Genomic DNA, 25,672 nt, shown 5'->3' on the forward strand with positions numbered 1-25,672 from the left:
TTGGAATCAGGTATTCTGTAAGTCTTGGAGGGAGATTTGTTTGCGGTGAGGAAATCTTTCCAAATCAGTATGGGCTGTGAAAGCAGTAGGTAGACATTCCCAGGCTTTCACTTAGGCCTGAGGATCTCTCCATCTAGTACTAATTTTGTGATTACGTGTATTCCTATCCCCAGGGCTGTAACTGTGAATGTAACTGCTAAGGAAGTTTATTACTGCCCAGCTGGGCCATTTTTTCTGAGTGCTGAATCTATGTTAGGTTGCCCTTTAACAGAAACTTAAAAAACAAGGAGAGTTTTTTACTGCCTCAAAAATGTGGACTGGTGCTGTGTAAAAAAGGGGTAAAAAAAGACAGACTCGAGAGAATCATAGATATTAGAAATACTAAACGCCTACTAGATCACCTTGTCCATTTTCTCCTGCCAGAAGTGCCATTGTTCTCTCTGCTGTTTTAACCCAAAATTGTTTCTACAAAGAGCTACTCACCACAGTACCGTGCTTCTCATTGTCTGTGTTCCATTTGGTGCTTCAGCTAAATGTGTTTTAAGGAGAAGTAAGGCTTGTCCTTGCCCCTGGGTTTCTCTGCATGCTGGATACTGGAGAGTTAACAAAAAGAAAATCCCCAAAAGCACCATTTTTATTTGGAAAATGAGATTGAATTGCCACTATTAGTTAATTATTGATTTCCTCAACTAAGAGATCATGAGATAAATTGTGGAAAAATTGTCCAACAGGTGAGTAGCAGGATCAGGAATAGAAGCCGGGAGCTTATTCTGCTGTTCAACTCAATAGAAAACAAATGCCTACTACTCAAAATTAATCTGTAGTCATCTCTCCTGTTTTTACTTGAGTGATTTGTGGCATGTAAGGTTCTCCAATAAGTCAGAGGCTTTTAAGACTAAGGGACATGGTTTAGAGGGTATGGTGGCAATGGGTTGATGGTTAAACTTGATAATCTTGGTGATCTTTTCCAACCATAATGATTCCATGATTCTACAGAAAGAATGTTTTACTCTTCATTCAGTCAATATCTAACTTTTCTTATTCTATGCGTAGTGTCAGTGCTCATCAGCAACAAGTATCAAGCCTTAATTTTTTGTACTTCCCTGACACTGTTTGATAGTTTCAAGTCTTCTTTTTGAGAGTTTTGTTTAACTGGTTTTGATGTGAAGGTGTTAAAAGAATCAATTGCTTTCCTCTGTAAATTTCTGGGAAGTCTAATTTGTCCCCTACATTTAAAAGACATTGGACTTTAATATCCAGTTGGAGCCTCTATCAGTAGCTCCCAGATGTTTGTTCTTGTGATGAAGTTCAATACTGGAACAAAAGTGCTTCAGAAATCTAGTGTTTTGTCCTTCTTCACCTTAATTATGTCCTTTTATCTGCCTTTTGAAAAACTAAACAGATGCAATTCCTTGTCTCTTACTGTAAGGTTTATAGTATAGTTCTCAAATAATGTTGAATCTGCTTGATATTTTCTTGCAATTTTTAGAGTTCTTTATTTAAGCAAATGTTGACATGAAGTGTAGTGTTTTAGTGCTTATCTTACTGATGCCACACAAGTAACATCACAGTACAACTCATATTGCTTATTCTAATCATGTTTTCTGAGAATGAACAGGCCCTTTTGGCTATAGCACTCACACTTACTCCTCTGATGTTTCCCAAATTGTTTTCAATGTCTCTGCTTTGTGCAGCTACTTCATACCTTCTCCTTCCTGCTTCTATAGTCAGGGTTGGTAATCCATGCTCATAAGTTCACTTATGAGCATCCACTTTTGTATTCAACTATTCTTAAATTTGTTTGAGTTGGAAGGGCGTAGACTACCATGCTCTATGTATGACTCTGTGTGATTGCTCTGTCTTTTAAAGGTATTTAGCACCCTGCCAGAGTTGGTCATCCCTTCAAGTATTAGCTTCAGTGCTTTTTATATTTACTTGCAGAAATTTGATAAAATGTTTAATACTTTCACACCAAATATGAATCCATATGGTGTATTAGAAATGCCTCTTTTCATTAGTGATGCCCTACTGATGACTACTTCAAAAATGTCAGCTGAAGACTATCTGTATCTAATATGTCCTGTTTAGCTCTTGTGTGGTGCTAATTTAATAATAACTCTCTTGTGATATTCAGTCAAATGACTTTAAAAGTGTTTCATCTATGCTGTTACTATTGTCATTCAAATGATATCAGGTTTATTTGACAGAAAGTCTTTTTACACAGGAAGATCTAATGATATTAAGTATTGTATTCCTATCCTTTAATATTTTTATAAAGCATATTGGATAGAAGCTTTTGTGTTATTTCCTCCAGGGCCGATGTTTCCTACAGGCTAAAGCCTTCTACAGTTAAAAATCTTGTTCTGTTTGACTTTTTAAAACATGAACACAACATTAATATTCCTTTATTCTTCTGCTAGCTTTCTGTTATTCCAAGATTAAAAATAAACCTCAGTGGAACAGAAATCTCCTCAATTCAGCTCATTTAAGACTCTTTAGAGCAAGTGACCCAGGTCTGTGAAATTAGAAATAAAGCATATTTATTCCTGGTAGCTGATCAGCATCCTCTTTTGTTCTCACAGATTGCAAAGTACTTTGTCATCCTCTTGTGATATAAGCACTTACATTCTTCATGTATTTATATCTGACAGCAAAAATGTTCATACTTCATAAATTCTATAAGCTAAGCATTTAAAATAAACTATTGCTTTCTTAGGGCTTTGATGGCCTTTTGTATCAATATATTATTTATTTATTTATTTATTTATTTTTATTTTTAAAGCCATTAATTTATCGTAATATGATTTAAAGAATTCACTGTTTAATTAGCTCACTGTGAAACTGTACCTTACATCCAGATTGAATAGTTATAATTTGTCTAGCCATATATGTGATTACCCTTGATTATGCTTATGTCCCCTAAATTAAAGGATGCATCTTCTGTCATTAAGCCTCTCCATCTAGATTGCTGGAGCGTGTAGGTTGGATCAGCTCATAACCTTCCATTTGGTGAAACTTATTAGATAGCTCGCCTAACATAATGCATGATATTGAGACTTGAAATCACTGTAGCTCTTTTCTGTGCTCGTTGACGTTTTTCAATGTCTTTTTAAAAGCATGGACAAGATAACAAACCAGAGTATCATTAAATGGTTTCACTAGTGCTATATACACTTAGTGTCTTTTCTCTGTACTTTCTTGATTGCTTCCTACTTAAATACTGAAGAATCCCATTAGCCCTCATAGTAACTGCTTAACAAAGGCATTTCATGTTCAGTCGGTTATGCACCAAGACACACACACTCTTTTCATAGTCACTATTTACAAGGCTTAGATATGGTTCCCATTGTGTGAGAGTTACTTAGTCTTTGATCCTTAATCTGTAATCTAGTGTTGGGCTGGACTGAAATGAGAATGTGTCTAGGTATGTATGATTAAATGTATGTTGAAGTGATGCTTATACTGAATATATATATAGTTATCTGTCCATTTCCAGAATCTGCACTAGTGTCAAAACTTCCTGCCAGTATCTGGAACCTGCTCAGTTGCCCAGCTACGCAAAGTTGGAAACGTTGAACAGCAGCCCTTTCCTCAGCATACTGCCTTCTGGCACTGGGAAAGCATTATTAATAAAATCTGTTCCATTAAATCAGGAGTATGGGTTAAAGCCAAATGTGCCAGTGTACATATTTTCTCTTGCTGTCCTTACTTTTTTCCTCATAAAAAGTATCCTAGGACATTAGGATGAACCTCCAGCCCTAAGCTTTTGATAAGTGGTACAACGTGGTCCCAGAGTAGTCCTAATGCTTTCCTGTACCAGAGAAATGCCTTCAACTGCTATTTGCTAGCAATTACTGTGCTTCCTATACTTCTTACAAGAATATGCAGGCAAATGTCAACAGATGCAGTTAACCACAAGGAGCTTTATTTCTCCTCTTGCTTCAAGCTAATTTAAGTATTTAATTTCCCAGAATATAATACTTCTACATATGCAGTGAGAAATGCCACAAGAAACTGATTATCCAAATTGCTTTATTTGTTCAGGATGCTGGTTAATTTCATCTAGGCTCTCTTTTCCATTAAGAGTTGGATCTTTTGAGGTCCCTCTGAACCTGGGCTTTTTCATGATTCTGTGATTCTTCTTCCCTGCCTTTAAGATACAAGTTAGCTTAACTAGGCAAAACTAACACAGTGTAGAAACAGCAGTTTAGAACTTCACATTTCTCTGTGGCTTTGTAAGAGATTAACAGGATCCTGGGCAGATCTCTGTAATCTACCTTTCCTTTCGGATACACCTGAGAAATAATTCTTACCCTTAGTAATTCCTATCAATAGCCTGCATGCAGAAGTGTACACTGAAAGGTGTTGGGGTTGCAGATGCCAAAACAATGTGAGATATTTGGAGACTGTAATATAAAAAACATGCAGACACTGTTGACAGAGTGACTGGGGAGTTAAGGAAATACTTTTCCTGGTTTAGTACTGTTAACATTGCTCATAATACAAAATAAAGTAGTATGGGTTAGCTGAGGGGTTCAGACCTCTCAAATTGCTCTGGGGGAAGGAAGAAGAAGAAGAGAGGATAGTATAATATAGGAAACAACATTACTTTCTGCATGAGCTAGTTTTCTTCATTAATCTTCTCCTTTTTAGTGCCTTACAAATGAAGGACACGAGCCAGGCAGAACAGTTCCTGCCTGGGAACAGCAGAATGGTGATTCTGGGACTCACTGTGGGTTCAACATGCATTCTTTAGCAATGTGCTTTTCGGTATCTGCCTCTTTATTTTGTACACTGGGCATTGTATCTTGTTTGTCTGCTTTATAGTAGAACCATCAAGAGTGGCACTGGGTTATTTGTGCTTGGAACAGGACTTCAGGCAAGAACCTGCTCAATATAGGATAGTTAACACTGAGAGTTAGAACTCCTTTCAGGTCTGACCGTGTCTAGATGACAGGAAAACAATTGTGTAAAGGAGCATGCATTGCTCCTACTAAGTCCCATTCATTATGCTGTCCATACCAACTACAGCAAAGTGGTGTGGTTTAACCCATTTTCTCAGTGAAAGCATGGAAACATTGTTGAGATGTGAATAATGATAGTGGATGGATGCTCTGGTTGACCAGAAAAGATTAAAAGATTTAAATGGAAAATTCTGGCCAAACAATGACTAAGGCAGCTTTTGTTTTTTTTTTGCTTGTTAGTCTTTGAACAATGTAAGTACTGTAGATCTGCTTAAGAAATTGTGTACCAGGATAGATTGAGCAAAACAGATAATGTAAGGTAATATTGTACATTGGGCTTATACCAAGTAAGCTTTTGTAGATGTGAGAGCTGTCTTTCCTGGATATATAACAGTGCTCCATGCCAAGGATGTGGGAACATTGTGCCTGAACACATTAAAATGGCACTTCATGAATATTAAGCTAACGGAGGGAAAAGTTTATTGTCACTTCTTATTTATACTGTGGAATTTCTTATAAAGTGTTTCTACAATGGAGGGTTTTATTTTTTCCATCTTCCTTTGGGGAAAATTCTTTTTTTTTTTTTTTCTTTTTCTTTATGTATATGTATAGTAATAGGTCCACTCCAGAGACAAAATGGCATTGAGAGCTCTCTGTGTTTTGAAGAATCAGACCCTGTGTGCTGCATGTCTGGAACCAGCTCATTAGCTGCATCTTTGCTGCTTGGTGCTGATTCCAGCCCTGACCTTTGAAGAGCTCTCACTATTCCTGATTGCAGCACCCACCTGCTTTGAGCAGGAAGTGCAATCTAGTGCTAAATGGGATGCTTAGGCCCTAATCTGGCTCCCATTTCTGCTACTCATCTCAGTTTTTCTGTGGAACATTACCCTTATCCACTTCTATTTCTTTTTTCTTTCACATGCTTTCCTTAATGCTCTCACACTGTGGCAGCAGAGTTCTGACAGTGTTCTGAGGGCTGCTTTTTTTTCCAGTTACCATCTGACAGTAGCTGGACCTGTGTTCCATGCCCATGGCTTCCAGAGCAAAGCAGGTGGTGAACACACGAAAGCTTGTGTGTTCCAGTGAAGTCATTGGGTTCTTCCCTTGCAGTATTTCAGTGTTGTTCCTCAAGAAATCCTGTAAATAGTGTGGGGACTGGGAAAAGGCTTCTTCAGTAAGGCTGAGAACCATGTTAGCAGGTAAGGATATTATCCTGTTCATAGCCTTTCTTTATTGGTCTCAAGCAGTGTGGTGCTGTGGATTAAAGTTGTGCTTGTTGGAGAAGGGTAGCTTCTGAATGGAAAGATGGATGAGACTTTATGGCATCATACCGCATCATCTTAACAAGATTCATTTATTGAGTCTTCTGTTTTTCAGTACTGGAATCTTTCAGCTGTCACTTCTAGTTATATAGTTTCTAGATACATGGAGGAGAAAGACATAAAAGACCTTTTGGTTCTCTTTCTACCATCAAAGTGGAGTTATATAAGATGAAAATATTTTTCTCTTGGTGTCACTTGTAATTGGAGAATAAGTACATTCCCTGCCTTCCCCAGCAAATATGCAGGCAAATATTAAGCTCACCACCTCCCCATTTTAATACTACGTAAGGCCCCGTGCAGATAAATGTTTGGGAAATTTTAGTAATTGAAGGCTTAACTTTGTTCCATGCCCTGGAACCTGAGCAGAGGTGAGTAAAGAGATCTTGGAGGGCCGTCAGAGCTGGCAGGCTTTTGTGCAGAACAACAAGAGAAAAGGAAAAGAGAGGCAAACATCCCATACCATTTTAGTCTAGATGAATGGAAACAGGACCTCCTCTTATGGTGCACTATGCTTCTGACCTGACTGATGATGCTAGTCTGGGATAATGTCATCTTGCTAATTGCACCTCCTCAGTGGTCCCTGAGGTTCTTCTCTCCCTGCAGGAAGAGTGTGGCTGAACACATTCTTCTCACTGTGGCTGCTTTGCAGGTAAGGGGAGGTGCCAGTGCTCCTGTGATGTCTGTGACCAGGCTGAACAGGGCAGAGGTGGTGGGTTGCAGCACTCCCAGCTGTTATTATCAGCTACGGGCAGTAACACCATTCTGCTACAAATAGTGACACAGCACTGTGGACTGTTTTTACTAAATTCACTAAACAGTTCATCTGTTGCCCTAATTACGTCATCATTTGAGCAGTGCTCACTTTTAAGCATGTGCTCTCCCATATGTAATAGCAAACATTTTCCAATTTGTTTTTTGCTGGACAAGCAACAAAAGCATAGAAGATGCCACTGCAGCTGGCACTTTTTGCCTAATATATTGGAAGCCCAGGCAGTGAGAATAATGCTTGATTGGCATACAAAGACTGAACTAACTGCCCTGAATATACCTGCCATGGATATTCTTGTGAATCGTGCTTAAGGCATATAGGCTAGGAAAGATAATAAGTAGTAGGGAAAAACTGCGTAATTATAAGCAAGCAGTATTTATTCAGTATTTTCAAAAACTTTAAATATTGTTCTTTTCAGTTCACTGCATTTTATCACTCAAGTGTAATGCAAAGTTTCTGTCCCAAAGGGAGTTCTTCTAGCCTACATTTATTTCTTTGCATCACATAAAGGTGTTTGTGTGAAGGGTACAGACAGGGTAAAAAGTGGGGACTGCTGCTGAAAGGAAATGCCATGCCTGGAAAACAAAGTTTTACAAGTTCATGTAAAAGCTCTTCTGTTAAGTTTGGCAAAGCAAAATGTTCCATTCTGAGTTGCAAGAACCTGAAGTGAGGCATTTCATTGCTAATTCTCTATTAGGAAAATGGAGTTCTGTTAGAAAGCCGTCCCGATGGAAACATTCACCCAGCCGTAATAAACAGATCTGTTTTACTGAGGCAGGTATTTTGTACTTGAACAACCTTAGGTGGATTTGGAATACAATAAAATCAGTAAGTAGAGTGTTTATTTGCTAAGTCATCATCTGATACAGTTTTCAGTGTCTTGTGTAATAAAGTTCAAGCCTTAAACAATCAATAAGGGCCATCCTAAAATATTTCCTTTCTGCTCTTCAGATGAAGATCCTTAAGGTACTTGACAGTAATCATTTCCTCACAGACTCATCACCGATCCAAGCTAGACAGATTTAGCTTGTGCTGGCTAGACAAATCTGATTTTTCAGGATGAACTTGGAAAGAGCAGAGTATTCTGTAACTACAAGCTCAATACTGAACTACAAGTTCAATACAGAACTGAATGTAGTTGAAACCAACTGATGCATGCTTGTAAATAAGCTTCCATAACAGTCATTTTTTGTTTTGTTTTAACTCAAAAGCAGCCAAGCCTTTATTAGTTAGGCAGTTTTCTTGGAAATTTAAGCCCTTTGGATGTTTGGGATATCAGATTTTTGTTAATATAAAGCTGAGTGCTATCAAAGTCTTTAACTACATAGGTTATTTCCCATTTCTTGTCTCCTCAAATACAGAATCATAGAAAATAAGACTGGAAGGGGCCTTGGGAGGTTATTTAGTCCTTTCTGCTTCTACTGTCTCAAGAAAAAATTCAATGACAGCCACATGAGTCCTGACAGCAATTTGTGTAACCTGTAACTAAAGGTCTCCAGTGATGGTTGCTCCTTAGACAGTCTCTTCCAGTGCTGTTCTTAAATTTAAAAAGCTTTTCCCAAAATCAATTCTAATATTTCATTGCTGTAATTTTTACCCCTTATTTCTTGTCCCTTTCATCATGGATACAAAAAGCAGATTGTTCGTTTTCACTTTGTAACAGCCTTTTCTATTTGAAAACTGTTTCAGTTTTCTTTATGTTAAAAAAGAAGCACTGCTTTCAATCTTCCTTTTATTTTCTAGACCTCTGGTTCTTCTCATTGCTCTCCTTGGGACTATTTCCCACATTCCTTTCTTGAAGTTCAATTTGCTGAACTGAACAAGTTCTCCAGCAGACTACAACACTGTCTCCTCCCGTGTTTCACATATATTCCAGGATGCTTCATTCAATTCATCCAAAAAATTATGTTCTCTGTTTCTTTCTGCTTCTCCCCAACTCCCCTTGCCCTCCTTTTCTTCCCCGTCTGTACTTCACACGCTTAGTGTGGAACATATCTCCTTCATTATTATTTATGAGTATTGGTAGAATAATGACTTACCTCCTCAGCGTTTCTCTACACTCAGAGAAATGTCCCAAGTACAACCTGCTCTTCAGGGATAGCATGAGCTATACCTGTGCCTGTGGCACAAATGAGGAGAACCATATCTGGCTGTCTTGACTCTCCTGTCTTGCAGCTTTCATTCTTCTTTGTTACTAGGCCAAATTACTTTTGCAACTTTTTTGTGCAGCGTCATGCTTTTTCTTTGCAAATGAATATATATCATTTCTCATGTCCTTGATATCTTAGTCTTAAGATGCAATTATAGGGCCCGTTATTCCCTTTGAAATCAAGATTTTCTTCAACAATAGTCCAAATGAATTGCAGACAAGATGCCCCAGTGTGGAGGTTGAGAAATCCATGTGTGATATATTATCTCCTTACTGCTACCACTTCAAAGGAAGGAATCCAAGAAGTAGGGCACTTTACTACACCGTGCACTTTTGTAGCTCAGATGCTGCAACGCAACACCAAGAATAAGTAAGGCTGTTAAGCAATATTTGTAGCTAACTCAAGAAGCAGCAGGCTCAGCATGTGCAGGATCATATTGTACAGCTCAAGACAGATCCTAGACCTTCAAGAAAGAACTGCAAAGTAATTATTTTTTTCCTTTCCCCCCCACCTTTCTTTTATTGCATGTTTGGAATATCTCTCTTCTGTATACTTGGGTCATAAGGCAAAAAATTGTAGATCTTTTTCCAAAAATGTGTACATAGTAATAATTGGTCTTTATCTTGATGTATACTTAAGTGAAAGATAAGGCAGAAAGATGGACTGCCTTAATCTATTTAAGCTTTCTCTGAGATACTGTGTGAATTATTTGGGCAGATGTTAACTTTGCTACAACTGAGAAGACTCAGATGTCCTGAATTCATAAGAGATTCAGAGGCCTAATTTAAGTCTCAAAGGAGAGTTGCAAACTGAAGTATTGTGTCTTCTTTTCTTGGTATCCAGAAACTGGATTAGTTTAAGGAAATGTTAATTTTTAGCCTAAGTCTCTTTCTGGATTATTATTTTTACTGTGTTTTTGATAGAGCATTTGAAAGAATCCCACCCACCTTGTATACCTTTTCTTCCTTGCTCTCTATATCCTACTACAGAGAAGGTTTCTTTTTATCTTCCTAGAATTCTTCTGAAACTCAGAAGAGACTCTCTTCTTTCTTGCAGTTTTCAACAAAACTCAAAATTATTCAGAATCTATGGTGGATTTATTGTTTAAGCATTCCAATCCTCATATTCCTATCTTTAGCAGGAATAACTCACATTCTTTGTTAAACATTTCGAGATGAGCTGCAAGATTGCATTACTTCAGCCAACACAGCACAAATTGTATTTCAGTCTCTTTTGTTTGGTTTAACTTATTTATTATCAATGCTGGACACATTGCTTCTCATGCCAGGCAAATAAGCTTCATGTGGTGAATGGTGCCTGTGTATCTATAAACACCTGAATACAGTTGTTATCCCAGAGAACCATCAAATATGGTTAGACCAGGTATACACAGTCTACTTATATAATAAATATACTTTAAATAGGTACAGCAGCTTTAGTTCCCCATCACTGAAGCCTTCAACCACTGCACACATAGTCTGTCCCAAATGCAAAGTAAGCCATTATTGGTTTGGTGCCTTTCATAGTATCATAGTCTCGTGCAGGTTGGAAGGGACCTTAGAGATCATCGAGTCCAACGCCCCAGGATTCGAGCCTCCGTGTAGCAGAGCGGCATTCCTACCACTTGCGCCACGGGGGCTTCTGCTTGATAGTTGTGGCAGATTAGAAACACATAATTCTGCTGTACCAGCTGATGAACTGTAATTTACGAAGCTGCAACATCTTTTGTGATGCGGATGTCTGTAAAGAAAGCTTAGAAAGTCTCTAGGCTGAATGTCTCACAGTTCCAATTCTGAGAAGTAATGGAGGCAGCTCATGAAGTGGGAATGTTGTGACAGAGAAAAAACAGCGATACAAAGGATGCAGTAAGTTAATGTCTTGAATGACCTTCAGAGTTACCGTCCTAGCAAGCTGAACATAAGGGGCCTTCAGGTTTTTGACCTTTTCATCTTGATGGTTTGTGACTGTCATCTTCTAATTCACCAGGCTGTCCAGCCTGCACCGTAACACATTTCCTGCTTAATAGCACCAGCTTCAAGAGGAACTGAAGACTGGCTACTCGCCAAGCCTAGCACATCATTTTTTCCCCACTTTTGTTATTCACTCTCTATCTGCATCTTCACTTGATTGCAGAGAGACACTTTTCATCATTGTGAAAAGCCATCTGATTAGAGCTCTCATTAACCCATGAGTGAAGCTTCTTATCCTAAGTTCAGCTGGAGAAGTTCCTTGAATGCTTCAGAATTGTAACATTGCCATTTTTAAGAAACCTCAAAAACAGATTGGCAATTTTTTTTTAGCTCAGCTTAAAACAAACTATTTTTTTCCTCAATAGATTTAAAGGAAACCTGATTTACTGTATATCTTTTTTTTCTCTTTATCCCCCAGAATGTCCCATATGTCATGGAATTCTACTACTGACAATCAGAGACCACGTCTATCTGTACAATCCAATCCCTGACCATCCTGTTATACAACCCAATTCATAAAGCAAAGACAGATTGAACCATTAAATTATTTCTCTCTTAAACCATGTTCAGAACAACTCCCAATGGAAAAAGAAAAAAAAAAAATAAATGTTGTGCTAGTTTTATTTTGAGAATGGAAACTGATTTTTGAGATTGGAAGAATAAAATTGACTTATCAAATAATCATTCTTTTTTTCTACCTCCCTTTCAGGGAGAGCTTATAAAGTGGATTTGTGTGACTGTACTGGACATCATCTTTTTGACACTCTAAGGCATCTTGACCCTCTCTGATACAGATACCAGACGTGGCAAAAAAATAAGCTGCTCTTTTTAAACAGGCATCTTCAGCTTTTTTTAGAAAGCCATCTGATGAGTGTGGACAAATTCATTGGCATTGCTTTTATTGCTGTGCTTACTGTTAAGTTGTCATAGAAGATGTGTTCAGAAGGGCACTTGAAAGCTACGTCCTAGCAAGGGGCAGTCCTTTGAATCAGTCATGGCCTGAGCTGCAGAATTTCCATCAGTGTCTTGGAACATCCCTAAAAGCCTCAAATTAGTTCAGAGGTTCCAGGTAAAATGAAACCATGAGTCAGGGAGTGTTACGCAGATGATAGGTAATACTGCTGGCTGACAACTTCCTCACTGAAAGTCTTTTCTGGCTTGCAGCAGATGACTTTGTAAAAATGAAGCTCTTCAAGCTCATATATTTAGAAGTATGGAATTGAGTTTTGTTCCCTAGGCTTTTTACTTGTCTTTCTTTTTAGCAGAATTTTGCAAGCTGGAGTCACAAACATGCAAAAAAGCCTGAGTTAGGTGCTGGTGGCAAATCTGACTGGAATTAACACGAGTCTCTTCTCCTTTACCAGGCAGTTTTAACATTTTGCAAGGACGTATTTCATCTGTCCGGGAAAACTGCAGTGAAGCATCTGTTGATTTCATTAAAACACAAAGATTCATAGGTTATGAGGGCAGAAAGAGCCATTATGATTAATCTAGACTGATTTGCTATATAATTAATTTCTGTCTCACTATGTCTTTTAGAAAAAAAAAAAACCAAGTTCCTATTTTAATTTGCCAGTAGCTGAGAACACACCATAACCTGTAGTAATTTATTTCAACAGCAAATTACCCTCATGTAAAAATAAGTCATAATATTTTAAAATGTGAATTTCTCAAACTTCAATTTCTAGCCCCCGGATCCCATTATTTCTTTGTCGTGTGGATTGAAGAGCCCTCTATTGTCAAATTCCATTTTCTGCATAGGTACTTGTAGTTTGTGATTAGATCACCCTTTAACCTCTACCTATTAAAAGGACTGAATTTGAATATTCTTTGCTATGGGACATGCATTCCCATCCTTTAATTACGTTCTCTTTTCTCATTTTTGAACTTTTGGTGTGACAAACTGCAGATATCCGAAGCTGCCTTAGCTTTTCACTGCCCAAACCAAACATACTGTTGTCTCTTTATTCCTGCTCAGAATTCACCTGGTCAATTCACATTCAAGGATTATTTTTAGTCTTTTATTTATAGCGCTGAGAGTTCTGTTGTACCCGACTATACCTTAAGATTTTGATGCAGAAGCATGGCTGTAAACAGTACCTAAAGGCAGCCACATAATCACACGTGTGCTTCTTCCTTATACACAGGTGTTCTTAACATTTCTCAGGGTAGACGGTAGGTTTTGGTTGCATTTGCTGTTTGTTTTGTTTTTATTTAAAGAAAATGCTAAAGAACAACAAATACTTGAGTAACAGAGATTCAGATCTGAGTGAATCTGCTTCTTTGAAAAGACTGGACACAGAATGCTTGTATCCATTCAATATCCTTTCACCTTTCTTCTGTAGGTCTTCCTTTGAAGTTGCGTTGTCAGTCTTTTTCCAGACTTGCTCTCAGATCCACAATTACTAGTGACTTTCCGGGTTACAGCCAATTCCATGTAGTTTTCTCTAGGCCCTTTAAAAGTCTTCTTTGTTGAGGATTTTCTGTTGTGGCTTTGGTATAATCAATGAAATGCATGGCAGTCTGATCTAAACCCCAGACAAACTTGGAGGTGGACTCTGCCTTCCCCCAAAGCAGAAAGAAGTTGTTATTCAAGCATCAAATACATGAAAAGGGGAAACATAACCTGTGTGTTGCTCAGCTTGGGAGCTGGAAGCTGCTTATGTGTATGTAAACATATTCCTTTTTACCAGCAACCTGCAGAAGTCTCTGAGAGTAGATCATTGAGTCATAGCTTGATACAGGACATAGCCTGGCACCAGACACTGTCCGTAAGTACTGTGCTACTTTTCTCCTCCTCTCATGTAGAGGAAGTTCAAGTCCAGGTACTCATGCTATTTTTTAGTCAAGTGTCAATGTGAAGAATTATTAATACTACCCTATGAGAGTGATTCTATGATGAGATCACTAAAGTCACTGTTCATTCTGGCATGTCATTCTTTTGCCCCCCTGTGCATCTCCATAACAGGCTGAAACCATGAATGTGGCTGTACCAGAGTCACACCAGTCCTGTAGGTGCTGTCAGAAGGACTGTCCGCAAGAACCCATTACCAATTATTCACTTTCCCAGACTGTCCTTGCAGTGGGGCAAAGGGGTAGACTGCACACATGCATTAAGAATATAGGAGAAAATCCTGCTAGAACAGAAGAACCATCAGTCCATTCACTCAGTATTCTGCCTCCAACAGCAGCAGTTTTAAGTGCTACTAAGAGTGAGCATGTGAGCTGTCCTGTTTTCTGTATCATGACAGGATGTGGTGGGCTGTTGGGTGCTTCTACCATTTGTAATGAATTCATTATATCTCCTTATCTTAACTGAACCATTTTTGTTTTTCTTCTTCCTGAAAAGAGGATGGGAGTTTGAAGGGTCAGGGAGGCCTTCTCCCTCTTCTCCCCCTCTGTCACATGTGAAACTGTGATGTGAGCATAGTTATTATGAGCATTAGATTTCTCTTACATGCCCACAGCATACGGTCATCTGATTAGGATTAATTAGAAGGTTTATCCCTCCCTTTTCTTTGTGAAACTTTCCCCCGTGCTTCCTCTTATTTCTTTTTCCGAATCTGCTGATGCTCCATATCTCCATGACTTCCTGTAGTACATGATCCAGAAGTTCTCTGTGTAAAGAAGTGCAGATCTATTTAAACTTGCATTTCTGTGAATACCTCTAGTTCAGTTATTGCTGGATGTGGCAGAGCTGTCCTATGTTCACCTTCTCCATTATCTTCTATAAATTTTGATTATATTTTTCCATACTCTAAATGGGAGAGCCCTGGCATTTTTTTTTTCTTTCAGCCTGTCCTCATAAAGCAGCACTTCCATGCTCTTCATTGCTCCATTCATTTTCCTTTGCGCCCTCAATTCCACCATTTCCTTGAGATGCAGAGACCAGCCTATGTGCACTGTCCTGAGCTAGTGGTTGTGGAAAGTACTGGACATGGCCCCAGCAAAAAGTATGTGCAGAAGTCCTTGCCCGTCCAGGTCACCACCTGGAGCTACAGGTAGTAGTACATCTAACAACACTCAATGCCTTTCCTGGATATGGGTGTAGCCATTGCTTGTCTGCTGTCTGGCTTATTGTACTTGTTTGTCTGCCAGAGGGAGAGGCTGCAATGCACCTCCCTACTGAGCTGCTGGAAGGAGGTGTGTGGTTTGTCTAGCCAGAGTATTTGACCTGGTTAATCCACAGAATGAAACTACTACAGTTCCACAAACTGAAAATATATTTTATTCGTGTTGCAGATATTAAAAGACTTGATGTTTTTGGAGTCTGTGGAAGGGCAGAGTGCTCTCATAGGAAACTAGAGCAAAATAACTACAGCTATCACAGGTCAATACTGTCCTCTGCTGGGAGGAACTACAGTGTTCTGCCGTGACTTCACATGGGAACTAACGCTTGGATTCTCCTTTCACTCTGATGTAGGGCATTTTGTCTTTGGAACAGGTAGAACAGCTGCCATGCTGACTGTGCCAGAGAAATTCTGCTTTAGTGCTTAGCAAACAGTGGAAGTTCTTCACTTGCTACAACTGTGTTGAATTGTGATTTCATTTCTTTTATATCCTAAGGTCATCTCTAAAATCTTGTCCCCCATCCTCTCTATCACATGCTTTTTAATATTTACTGCTGATTTTTTTTATCTGCCTTTCCTGTACTGTGATATTCCTTAGCTTATTTCTATTAGTTGCTACCAGGATTATGTATGTCTGTTTGATTCTGGAAAATTTCTTTTCTGATCTACTTATCCTCAATCTACTGCTGGGTTTACAGCCTAGAGAACATCAGTGAAGAATTATCTTTTTGGTCAGAAACTCCCCTTGGGCCTTTAGACTGAGTACTACAGATGCGTGTCCAAATGTTACATCTGCATGTTTTTAAGCCTGTCCATACACCACTTCAGATGATATTTTTAGATTTAACAACACACATCTCCTTTCCCTTCTCTTTTCGTACTCCTTACAAGAAATCAAAGTTTTCAGTAGCGATGCAGAGCTGCTATTTGCAGAAATGTTTCTGCTTGCTGTATGTGCTCATCCAGCTTCAGGAAGCATGGAAAGTTGTTGGGAGGAAGATCTGTTAATGAATATTTTATAGCTCTGTGCCTTCTCCAGTCTCTGAGGATATCATGGGGCAGAGGGGTGTGCTCTTCTACTGGCAGTTTAATTCTGTATCTGTGAGAAAGTCGGGACTATCACCTGAGCTAGGCATGCTCAGTAGTATTTGGCTATTTGGGACTCTCCTCTTGCATATTTTCCATTCATGCAGCACTATGCAGAGTCCAGAGCTCTGGTCATCACCCCAGATTGTATTTGAATCCAGGCACTTCATACACAGAGATTTTTTGTGTGTTATGCAGTTAGATCTATTGTAAGTTTGTGCCTGTTGTGTTTGAAGATTTATTTGTAAGAGAATTGTTTTAATTAATTAATTAATTAATTAATTTTTTCCTTGAAGCTCTTTAGGGACCACAGGGCAATCACCAGTAGTTAACAGGAATTTGGTTAACTATTTATTTATTTTACATCTCTCTGGTAAAGTAGGTTTATAAGAATAATAAAAAAATGACAGTGGTGGCACGAAGTTCCCTGCTGTGGTTAGCAGAGGTGGACATAGAGGTTAAACTTTGTTATGTATTTTGTATGGACTTTATGCAAATACAACAGCGTGATGCCAGACATACACTGCATTTTATATACAAAAGCTTTTACAGCTGAGTGAGCCTGTGATTGAGTTAATTGTTCTCTCCGTCCTTCAGCAAGTGTTCTTCTCTTCTGCCAGATTATCTGATCTATAGACATCACAGAATACTCATTGCTGTCACTCCTGTACACCCTCCTGATTCCGTTCTCTGCTTCTGTCATCATGTCACATTCTTGCGTGGTCTCTCTTCAGCTCCCCACTGCCTTTTGGGAGAACTTTATCTCCCATGGATGAAGGTAATTGGAGTATTTATACAGTATGCAGGATTGATGTATGATGTTTTTCTTTGTGTCTGGCAGGTTGTTTATAAGAATAATGACATTCGTCTGGAGCTGTCTCGCTTGGCACGGATTGGTGATACTAAGATGAAGATCTATGGAGAAGTGAAATTTGTATGTGAGAATGTGGCTACACTGGACCCCATCAGCTTTGAGACACCTGAGGCATATATTAGTTTGCCCAAATGGAACACCAAAAGGATGGGCTCCATCTCATTTGACTTCCGAACCACTGAACCCAATGGGCTGATACTTTTCACCCATGGCAAGCCTCAGGAGAGGAAAGATGCCAGGAGCCAGAAAAATACGAAGGTAGACTTCTTTGCAGTTGAACTTCTAGATGGGAACCTCTACTTGTTGCTGGACATGGGCTCTGGGACTATTAAAGTCAAAGCCACGCAGAAGAAAGCCAATGATGGAGAATGGTATCATGTGGATATTCAGCGAGATGGAAGATCAGGTAGAGTGGTGACTTTTTCTGTAGTAGATTCATCCGTCAGTTCTAGACCTACTATGTATGAATCAACTTCTTACAAAAACTTAGTCTTACTCTAATGACATTTATCCAGCAAAACAAAGATGTGAATGGACAGATTTTCATTAAGTGTGTAGTGTGAACTTCAGGTAGAGCATCACAGAGGGAAGCTATTAGTCTTTGTTCTAAATCTCCTGATACTCTGGACCTATCTTTGCAATTTTTTATGTAATTGTAATGGTAACTTCTTTGTAGGCCATGGTAAGGTTTAAGAACCTTCAGCACCGTTATTATTTCGTCCTTGTTTTGAGAAATTCTCAATGATTTACTTTGGGTTTCTGTTCAAAAAGCAACTGAGCAGAAACCAAATGAGAACTTCCTGTTGTGATCTGTGTCTTCTACTGAACTTTGTGCCTTAAAAGAATAGAGGGTTCAGATCTTGTCACAAGGAAAATAGAATTAATGTGCACAATCAGTGAAAAAATAATGAAGAAAAATTAATGTTTTCATCCTGTTTTGGTTCACTTAGCATCTTGAATTTTTGGCTTTGTTTCTTCATTACTTGCAGCCTGTATGCCAAGCCTGTAGAAATCCTAGTCTAAATATCTAGGTCAGCATGCAGTGGATGTTTTTTGTTTTTGTTTTTTTCCCTTAAAGATTCTTATTTTCAAAACTGTGTTTTAGTTTATTTCAATTAATATACTTAGATAGAAAGAGGTATTTTGTTTGTTCCTAATGCTGTGTAGGCGTTAGCATGCTAACAGTGATTATATAAAGAAACAAATAAGGTAAATTCATCTGAAGAATATATGAACGATTGTGTGAGAATTCCTTCTGGACTGGTGGAATTTTTCAAAAGAGTTTTCAAAAGAGCTGACTTTCAGCTACTGTGCAAAGCCTCGCTGTTTGAACAGGTCTTTGCCTGAAGCCACGTTTTTCCTTTGATGATGTAAGGAGTTTTTCTGTACTTCACATCAGGCTCTACTAGGACTTAATATATGTGGTTATATATTGATATCTCCTAAAGACATCGATAGAGCATTTTATAAAAGAAGCCTTAAATAAATAAATAAGTTGAGCTTTGATTTCTTTAGAATAGCTAAAATTTAATTAACTTCCAAGAATAAACTCAATTACTAGCATTCAGTACTGCCTTCAGTTTTGCTTACTCACTTGGGGACTGTCTGGTCCCTGGAGAGGCAGCTGCAGGAGGAGGAGAAATGACACTAAACTCTCTTGCTAAAAAATGTTGCAAAATCCCACAAGAGGGACCCACAAGAGGGACCCACGTTCGTTTGTCTACGAGGGTGTGACAGATGGCATTGCTACTTTGTGGGTGAGATCATGGGACTAGCTTGTTTCTTATCTGACAGAAAGGTTTGTGATGGCCTGAACACTGATTAGAGATAACAGATTCTGAATTGAAAGCGCTTTGCTTGACAAAATGAACATATTTGCTCACTCCTTCCTCTCACACTCTCTCTCTTTTTTGTTTTTAATTGCTATTTCTGCTGACAGCTTGTGATGGTGTAACGATCCTTAGTGACTGATGTTGTGTCTCTCAGATATCCAGGATACTGACATTGACTTTTCCACGGTGTACCTCTAGAAAGCATCAGCCACGCTTACCTTGAGGTGTTTTGCTAGATCTGAGAAGGATCTTCATGATCCCTTTTTGCTTAGTCTGTGGCTTTTCTCCCCCATGTGTGGAACAGAGAATTGCTACACCCTAGAAATTTTAGTTGTTGTTTTTATTTTTCCATGAAAATACCTATTTTGTAAAAACTCAACCAAAATAATGAATGTAACATTAAACTGAAATAGCTGTTTGGGTTTAATGAGCTAGTCCTAAATGTTGGAATTCTTATTTCTAAGGCAGCCAGTCCTTTAATATATGTCATCTCCTCTACCTCTTTCCATTTCAGAAAAGTCCAAAACTTCAGGCTCTGCTGAGCTTAGCATAATAGCCCCAAATCCAAATATTCACTACTGAACAGTACTAAGACAGAAGTGCCAGTGCTGGGAAAGCACAGCACTCTTATTCAAATAACCTCTGGCACCTCTGTCCCCTTAGGCTTTGTGTATGCTTTAGTCTGTGCTACCTGCCAGAGGAACAAAAGCTGTTTTTCTCTGTACTCTGACAGTAGCTGTCAGCGTGAACATGGACACCCACTGTCCTGTAACCTTTCTGTCTCTGAGGAATACTCCTACTGAGTGTCTACAAAACCTGTCACAGTTTCCAGCAGGGCAACACTGAGCATGTTACATGAGACAACATTTTTGGTTGGTCATTGGCTACAAAACAAATGATATCCCACCCACTAGGGCACTAAAAATCTTACTGGAAGCTTCTCTCTACAGTTTCATCTGCACAATGCTTTGTATACCAGCTCAGACCAGTAACTGGGGTGTTTGTTTGTTTGTTCTTCAGCCCTGCGTGAAGTCTGTTTGTTTGTTCTTCAGCCCTGCGTGAAGTCTCTAAGGGCCTTGAAAGGAGGCGCATAGATACTTTTCATTTTCCAAGTTGGGATTTCATCTACTTTAGCTCAGTCACAAACATGCGATTTGAGGGGAAGAAAACAAAGCGATGTTAGCCTATCAAGCTCCTCTTTCCTAGGATCAATTCAATTTTTTTTTCCACCTCAGTAACTTGAACTGAAAAGACCTGTGCAGTGGAGCTAGTATTGCTTCCTTACAGAAATATTTGCAGGGTATAAAGCACTGGCGGAAAGATTAGGCTGATGCCTGGCTTATTTTCTTTTACAATCTCATTCTCTTTCTCCAGGTTTTACAGTTCTCCATGGTATTGAGTATTTCTTCTCTTTTAGGTGGTTTCTTTACCTTTCTGGTTTCTCCAGGTGTTGTTTGCTCTCTCTTTAATAGCACCTGTCTGGAGCTCAGCTCTCCGGCATTGTGTCCCATTCTTTTGGGTAATGTGTGCTCTGTGTGCTGCTTTTGAGGAGTGGCAATGGAGATGTTGGAAAGGTAGCTGCAATCCTGTGGCTCTGTGACAAACTTCCTTCACAATTATAGGTTATTGGCACATCTTCTCTTTTCTTACAATGTAAAAGGGAAAATGTCTACACTGCTGCAGCTAGCTTTTACAAAATGATTCATCAGATAAACCTGGTTCTCTGTAAGCCTTTAATTTATAATGTCTCTATTGCTTCTGGCACTCTGCTGCCTTTTACATTATTCCTGTTTTACACACATGAAATACCTTGTCTCTCTGTTGTATGTGCTGTTCTCCAAGACAACACGTATTAAGTTTGAAAAAGAAAAGCTTATATACATGTCTGCACTTCGTCACAGAGACACAAAAATAGAGTTGACTCTATTAACTAAACTCTCCCACCTTATTTTAGGTGTGTATAATAAGAATGCAGTGGTGTAGGATGAATCTTAACACGTAAATAGTCCTCTCTGAGGATAGACTTCGTTAATGACAAGGCAATTCAATTTGATGATTTATTGCTAGCATGAGTGAATTGCTAATTTTTTGCTGAGTGTCTGGTGGGCAGATGTCCTTATCACAAAAGCTGCTAAATGTTTTTCTGAAGAGTTTGCTGCGTTGGGATGCAAGAGGCCTGTTTTGAGTTTCCTGCTTTTTTTTCGATGTCTGACCTTAAAAAAAAAAGTCACTTTGCCTCTCTGCAACTGTTTTGAGTGTTCTGATTACATTTCTATTGTATGTTCTGATTATCTTATGACCTCAGTTGAGGTATGCCAGCATCTTGCTTGCAACATATAAAGGCCACTACAGTTTTAACAGTAAGTGTCCTTCAGAGGCAAATTTATCATCATCTACTTCAAATTTCCCATTTGTAAAATGCAAGTTAAAATAATTGTCTTTGTAAAACCATAGAATGATTTACTTTGGAACAAACCTCTGGAGATTTCTAGTCCAAACTGCTAAAATGTGTGCTTCCTTCAGAACTGTGCCCATTTGTGTTTTGAATGTCTTCAAGGCTGGTGGTTCCAACACCTCTCTGAGGGTCCTGTTTCCAGTGTTTGATGACCTTCAAGATGCAAAATGTTTCATTCCGTTTTGTAGAATCATAGAATCATTCGAGTTTGAAGGGACCTTTAAAGGTCATCTGGTCCCTTTTCTGTGATGAAAAGGGACACCTACAGCTAGAGCAGAACCCTGTCCAGCCTGACCTTGACAGTCTCCAGGGACAGGACATCCACCATACCTCTGGGCAACCTGTACTACTCTTATCATCAAATCTTTTTCCTTATATCCAGTCTGAATATCCCCTCTTTTATTTTTTAGTATGAAAGCATTCCCCTTTTTCTATCACAATAGACACTGCTAAAGAGTCTGTCCCCTTCTTTCTCATAGGCCTCTTTTTAGACACTGACAGGCTACTGTCAGGGCTTCCCAGAGACTTCTTTTTTCCATGCTGGACAGCCCCAGCTCTCTCACCCTGTCCTAGTATAGGAGGTGTGTTCCATCCCTTGAATCATTTCTGTGTCTCTTCTCTGGACATGCTCCAACAGATCTGTGTCTCTCTCTGTATCTGTACTGAAGACTCCACATTCAGATGCAGTACTCCAAGGTAAGGTCTTACCAAGACACAGTTAGAGGGGCAGGATCATCTCCCTCAAACTGCTGACCATGCTTCTTTTGATGTAGCTCAGGATGCAGTTGGCTTTCTGGGAAGTAAGGTTGTTCTTGCAAGTTCTACCATCTACGCTAAGTAAAGTAGGATGTGTTATGTCTAGGATGAAGGAACTGGATTAAAAAGACTCTTGAAAAAAAATAAAATGAGGGCCTTTCCTGACTGAATGATTTTATTGAAAAGTGAATGGAATGTCAGGATATGGAAGTGGAAAGCTGAGTGCTTTGGAAATAGACTTTACCACAGTTGTCTTTGGAAAACCTGGTTATTAGGTCTCAATATATATATATATATATATATATATATTTGTTTGGCTGGAAAGACGTGATGAAAATGAGGAAACCAGAAATCAACATACTCTTCTTACAATAAAAAAAAAAAAAACAAACAGAATTTTTGTGAGATTAAGCTTATGGAGATGGTTTCAAAGTGATTTGAAATAAAAGGTTCAAACTTCAGTTTTCATCAAAGCAAATTACATTGACCTAATAAAGCTACATCTGTTTTATGCAGATGGGGGTGACAGCAGAATCACTCCTGTATTCTTAAACATATTCCACTGGAAGTAGGAAGGATGGATAAACAGTATTTGTATTGAGCAACATAGAAGTTTTTACACAAAAATAACAAAGAATTAAACATTATTGAGTTAATTTAGTGCAAAATTTGTTTATGGTCTTTCTGAGTTTGGAGTAGAACTGTGAGGATTGCAACTGGTGATCTGCATCTCTTGACACTGCAAGTATATGTCACTGGCTCAAGTTCAAGATGTTGTTTAACATATCCTCTGGTTCTTTTTGCTCCTTACTCAGTTGGGCTGTAGCCTGTAATTACTTGTGAGATTATTCTGCACCTAGTACAAGATTTTCTATTTACTGTTGTACATCAAACATTTCTATCAGCCCTTTTCTCTGGCTTTTAAAGGTTTCTCTAACTGTCCTTCATCTAGTGCATTAACCATCCTCTTCAATTTGATGTCATCGACTGCCTTGATAAGAGTCTGTTTTATCCCATCATCCATGTCCAGCTTTGAAGGTACCAGTGGAATGTTATCCCTAAGAGCTATGTCACCTGAATGAATACTCCTATAATGTTTCCTGATACCATAAAAATCCCATATTTCCTCAGCGAATCTTTGCTTTGCTGGATAAATACTATTGACTAATGCTCAGCTTGTACCTTATTATTTAGACACTGCATTGCTATTCTAGAGACCTTATATCACAAGGTGGCTCACAGGCACATGTGTGGAAACTCTTATGACTCCCCATGATTCAAGAGAAGATGCTGTGTGGGAGTCATCATTTCTGTTAGAAATGTATTCACGTAGAGGAGAATATTTAGTTTTTTGTACTGAATTACAGGAAGAAATGGCCTAAACTGTGACTGAGGCTGTAAGTGAAAGCATTGATTTGTGTCTCCTTATCCTCCTCGTTTAGGTACTATATCAGTGAACAGCAGACGCACCCCATTCACCGCTAGTGGAGAGAGTGAGATCCTAGATCTGGAGGGTGACATGTACCTGGGTGGGCTGCCAGAGAACCGGGCAGGACTCATCCTTCCCACTGAGCTCTGGACAGCAATGCTGAACTATGGTTACGTTGGCTGTATCCGAGACTTGTTCATCGATGGGAGAAGCAAGAACATCCGGCAGCTGGCAGAGGCGCAGAATGCAGCAGGAGTAAAGTCCTCTTGCTCCCGCCTGAGTACCAAGCAATGTGACAGCTACCCATGTAAGAATAATGCAGTCTGCAAGGATGGCTGGAACCGCTTCATTTGTGACTGCACTGGCACTGGCTATTGGGGGAGAACATGTGAGCGAGGTAAGCTGAATTTTTTGGTGTTGGTTATGCAGAGTTGAAAGTGAGCAGATGTTCTAGAACAAAAATGAGTATTTTCACGAGACTTTCATGTGCCCACATTGATCTTTCCAATGCAGAGTACCAGTCCTGAGACTAGGAAAGCTCTCGTCTTTGACTGTTTCCTTCCAGACATTTTCCACTTGCAGTTCACAAATTTACATTTATGTGCTACCTTACTCCCTAAACCTGAAGTCCTTTTCTTTGAGTTCTGGGGTCACTTTGAGTACAGTTTGTCTTGTAAGACAGAAAATGCTGCCATATGTGAGAAATCTCAGGCAAATTACTGGAAAACATATCAAGTGTAAACTTGTATTGTTGTGATTTTTCTTGCATGTGATAGATTACATATCCCAGTTAGTCATGGTTTTATTATTTTTGTTGTTGTTGGTATTCCACATTATAGCATCATGTAAATGAGTGGGACTTAAGGACTTAATGTCCCAGTTCCATGGTGCTCCTCAGAAGGGGAGTGGAGGGTGGGGCAGCATTCCCATGGACACAGATCTAGGGATAACTCTGTGACACAGTTCTATTTAGTCTTCCTCATTTTTACATGTGGAATTAAGACAGATCTGAGGGAATAAGTGGGAGAATCTCTGGCCCTGTTACTCTTTAGTGATTGAAAGACATTGGATTGGAGAGATGAGACAAGTATTGCTGGTACAGGCAGGCACGCTTATGTGTTCTAGGCCACATGGAAATGAATTCAGAAATGTAAGGTATCTGAGCTATATGTTTCTCAAATAGCAAGTGATTTTTAAAGACCATTAATTGCTGCTGTTCTTATTGTGCTAGTGATACCCTTGAAATGAAGTGTGTGGTTTGTTGCCCTAAGCAATGATAGCCAGTGGTCCTTAAAACAGCTGAAGCATCAGGACTGCAATCCATGCTGAGGACGTAGGTGAAAATGTACTGTCATAAAATTCATGTATGTTGGCTGTGCTAATGTCAGCTCAGCAGTTCTCTCTTATACACTATTGAGTAGATGATTCTGGAAGACATCAGGTTTTGTCAGCCACAGTGTTGTGAGTTGTTTTGGCCTGTTGCTGCATAACTACGTCCTACAAAGACATAAAAAGAAGCACTGCCATCTACATTATTTCCCCTCAGAACTGTAGTTATACTTGCCTTTGGTCTGTACATGCTATCAGGAGGAACCAGCTCTGAGATTCAGGTCTTTCTGGATTCTGTATCATGTCCATCTCATGAACTTGCCAATCAGAAGAGAATCCAAAGGTAACCAATGACATGAAGTGCAGAATTCATCTTATATACTTCAGATGTTTCTAGTGTTGCTTGTTATTCCTTTTGTGATTAGTGAAATCAGGAGGTTAAGGGCACGGAATCACCAAAATTTAGAAGTGAATCTCGAGTCTGGCCCAAGATCTATAATTTGGCCATGCTCTGGCCAGCCATCAGTATGCGTAAGAATTTAAGAAAGATGTGTGTGAATGGATACTCACCAATGTGGGAACTTGAGATCTGAAAAAACATTTGTTAAACACTATTATGGGCTACAAAGTAATGATTATATAGTTCAGGACAATCTAGATGATGTG

At 39.0% G+C, this 25,672-nt stretch overlaps 1 protein-coding gene across 1 annotated transcript in view; it reads left to right on the forward strand.

Moving 5' to 3' along the window:
• The window catches only part of NRXN3 (neurexin 3), an 887,537-nt gene that overhangs the window by 250,001 nt on the left and 611,864 nt on the right, over nt 1–25,672 (forward strand). The window contains exons 9-10 of the mRNA XM_032445108.1: nt 17,173–17,611; nt 23,691–24,074. Coding sequence (XP_032300999.1) covers nt 17,173–17,611; nt 23,691–24,074 — 823 coding nt within the window. The remainder of the gene's footprint in view (nt 1–17,172; nt 17,612–23,690; nt 24,075–25,672) is intronic.

Source organism: Coturnix japonica, chromosome 5 (genome assembly GCF_001577835.2).
Source record: "Coturnix japonica isolate 7356 chromosome 5, Coturnix japonica 2.1, whole genome shotgun sequence".
Classification (NCBI taxonomy): Eukaryota; Metazoa; Chordata; class Aves; order Galliformes; family Phasianidae; genus Coturnix; species Coturnix japonica.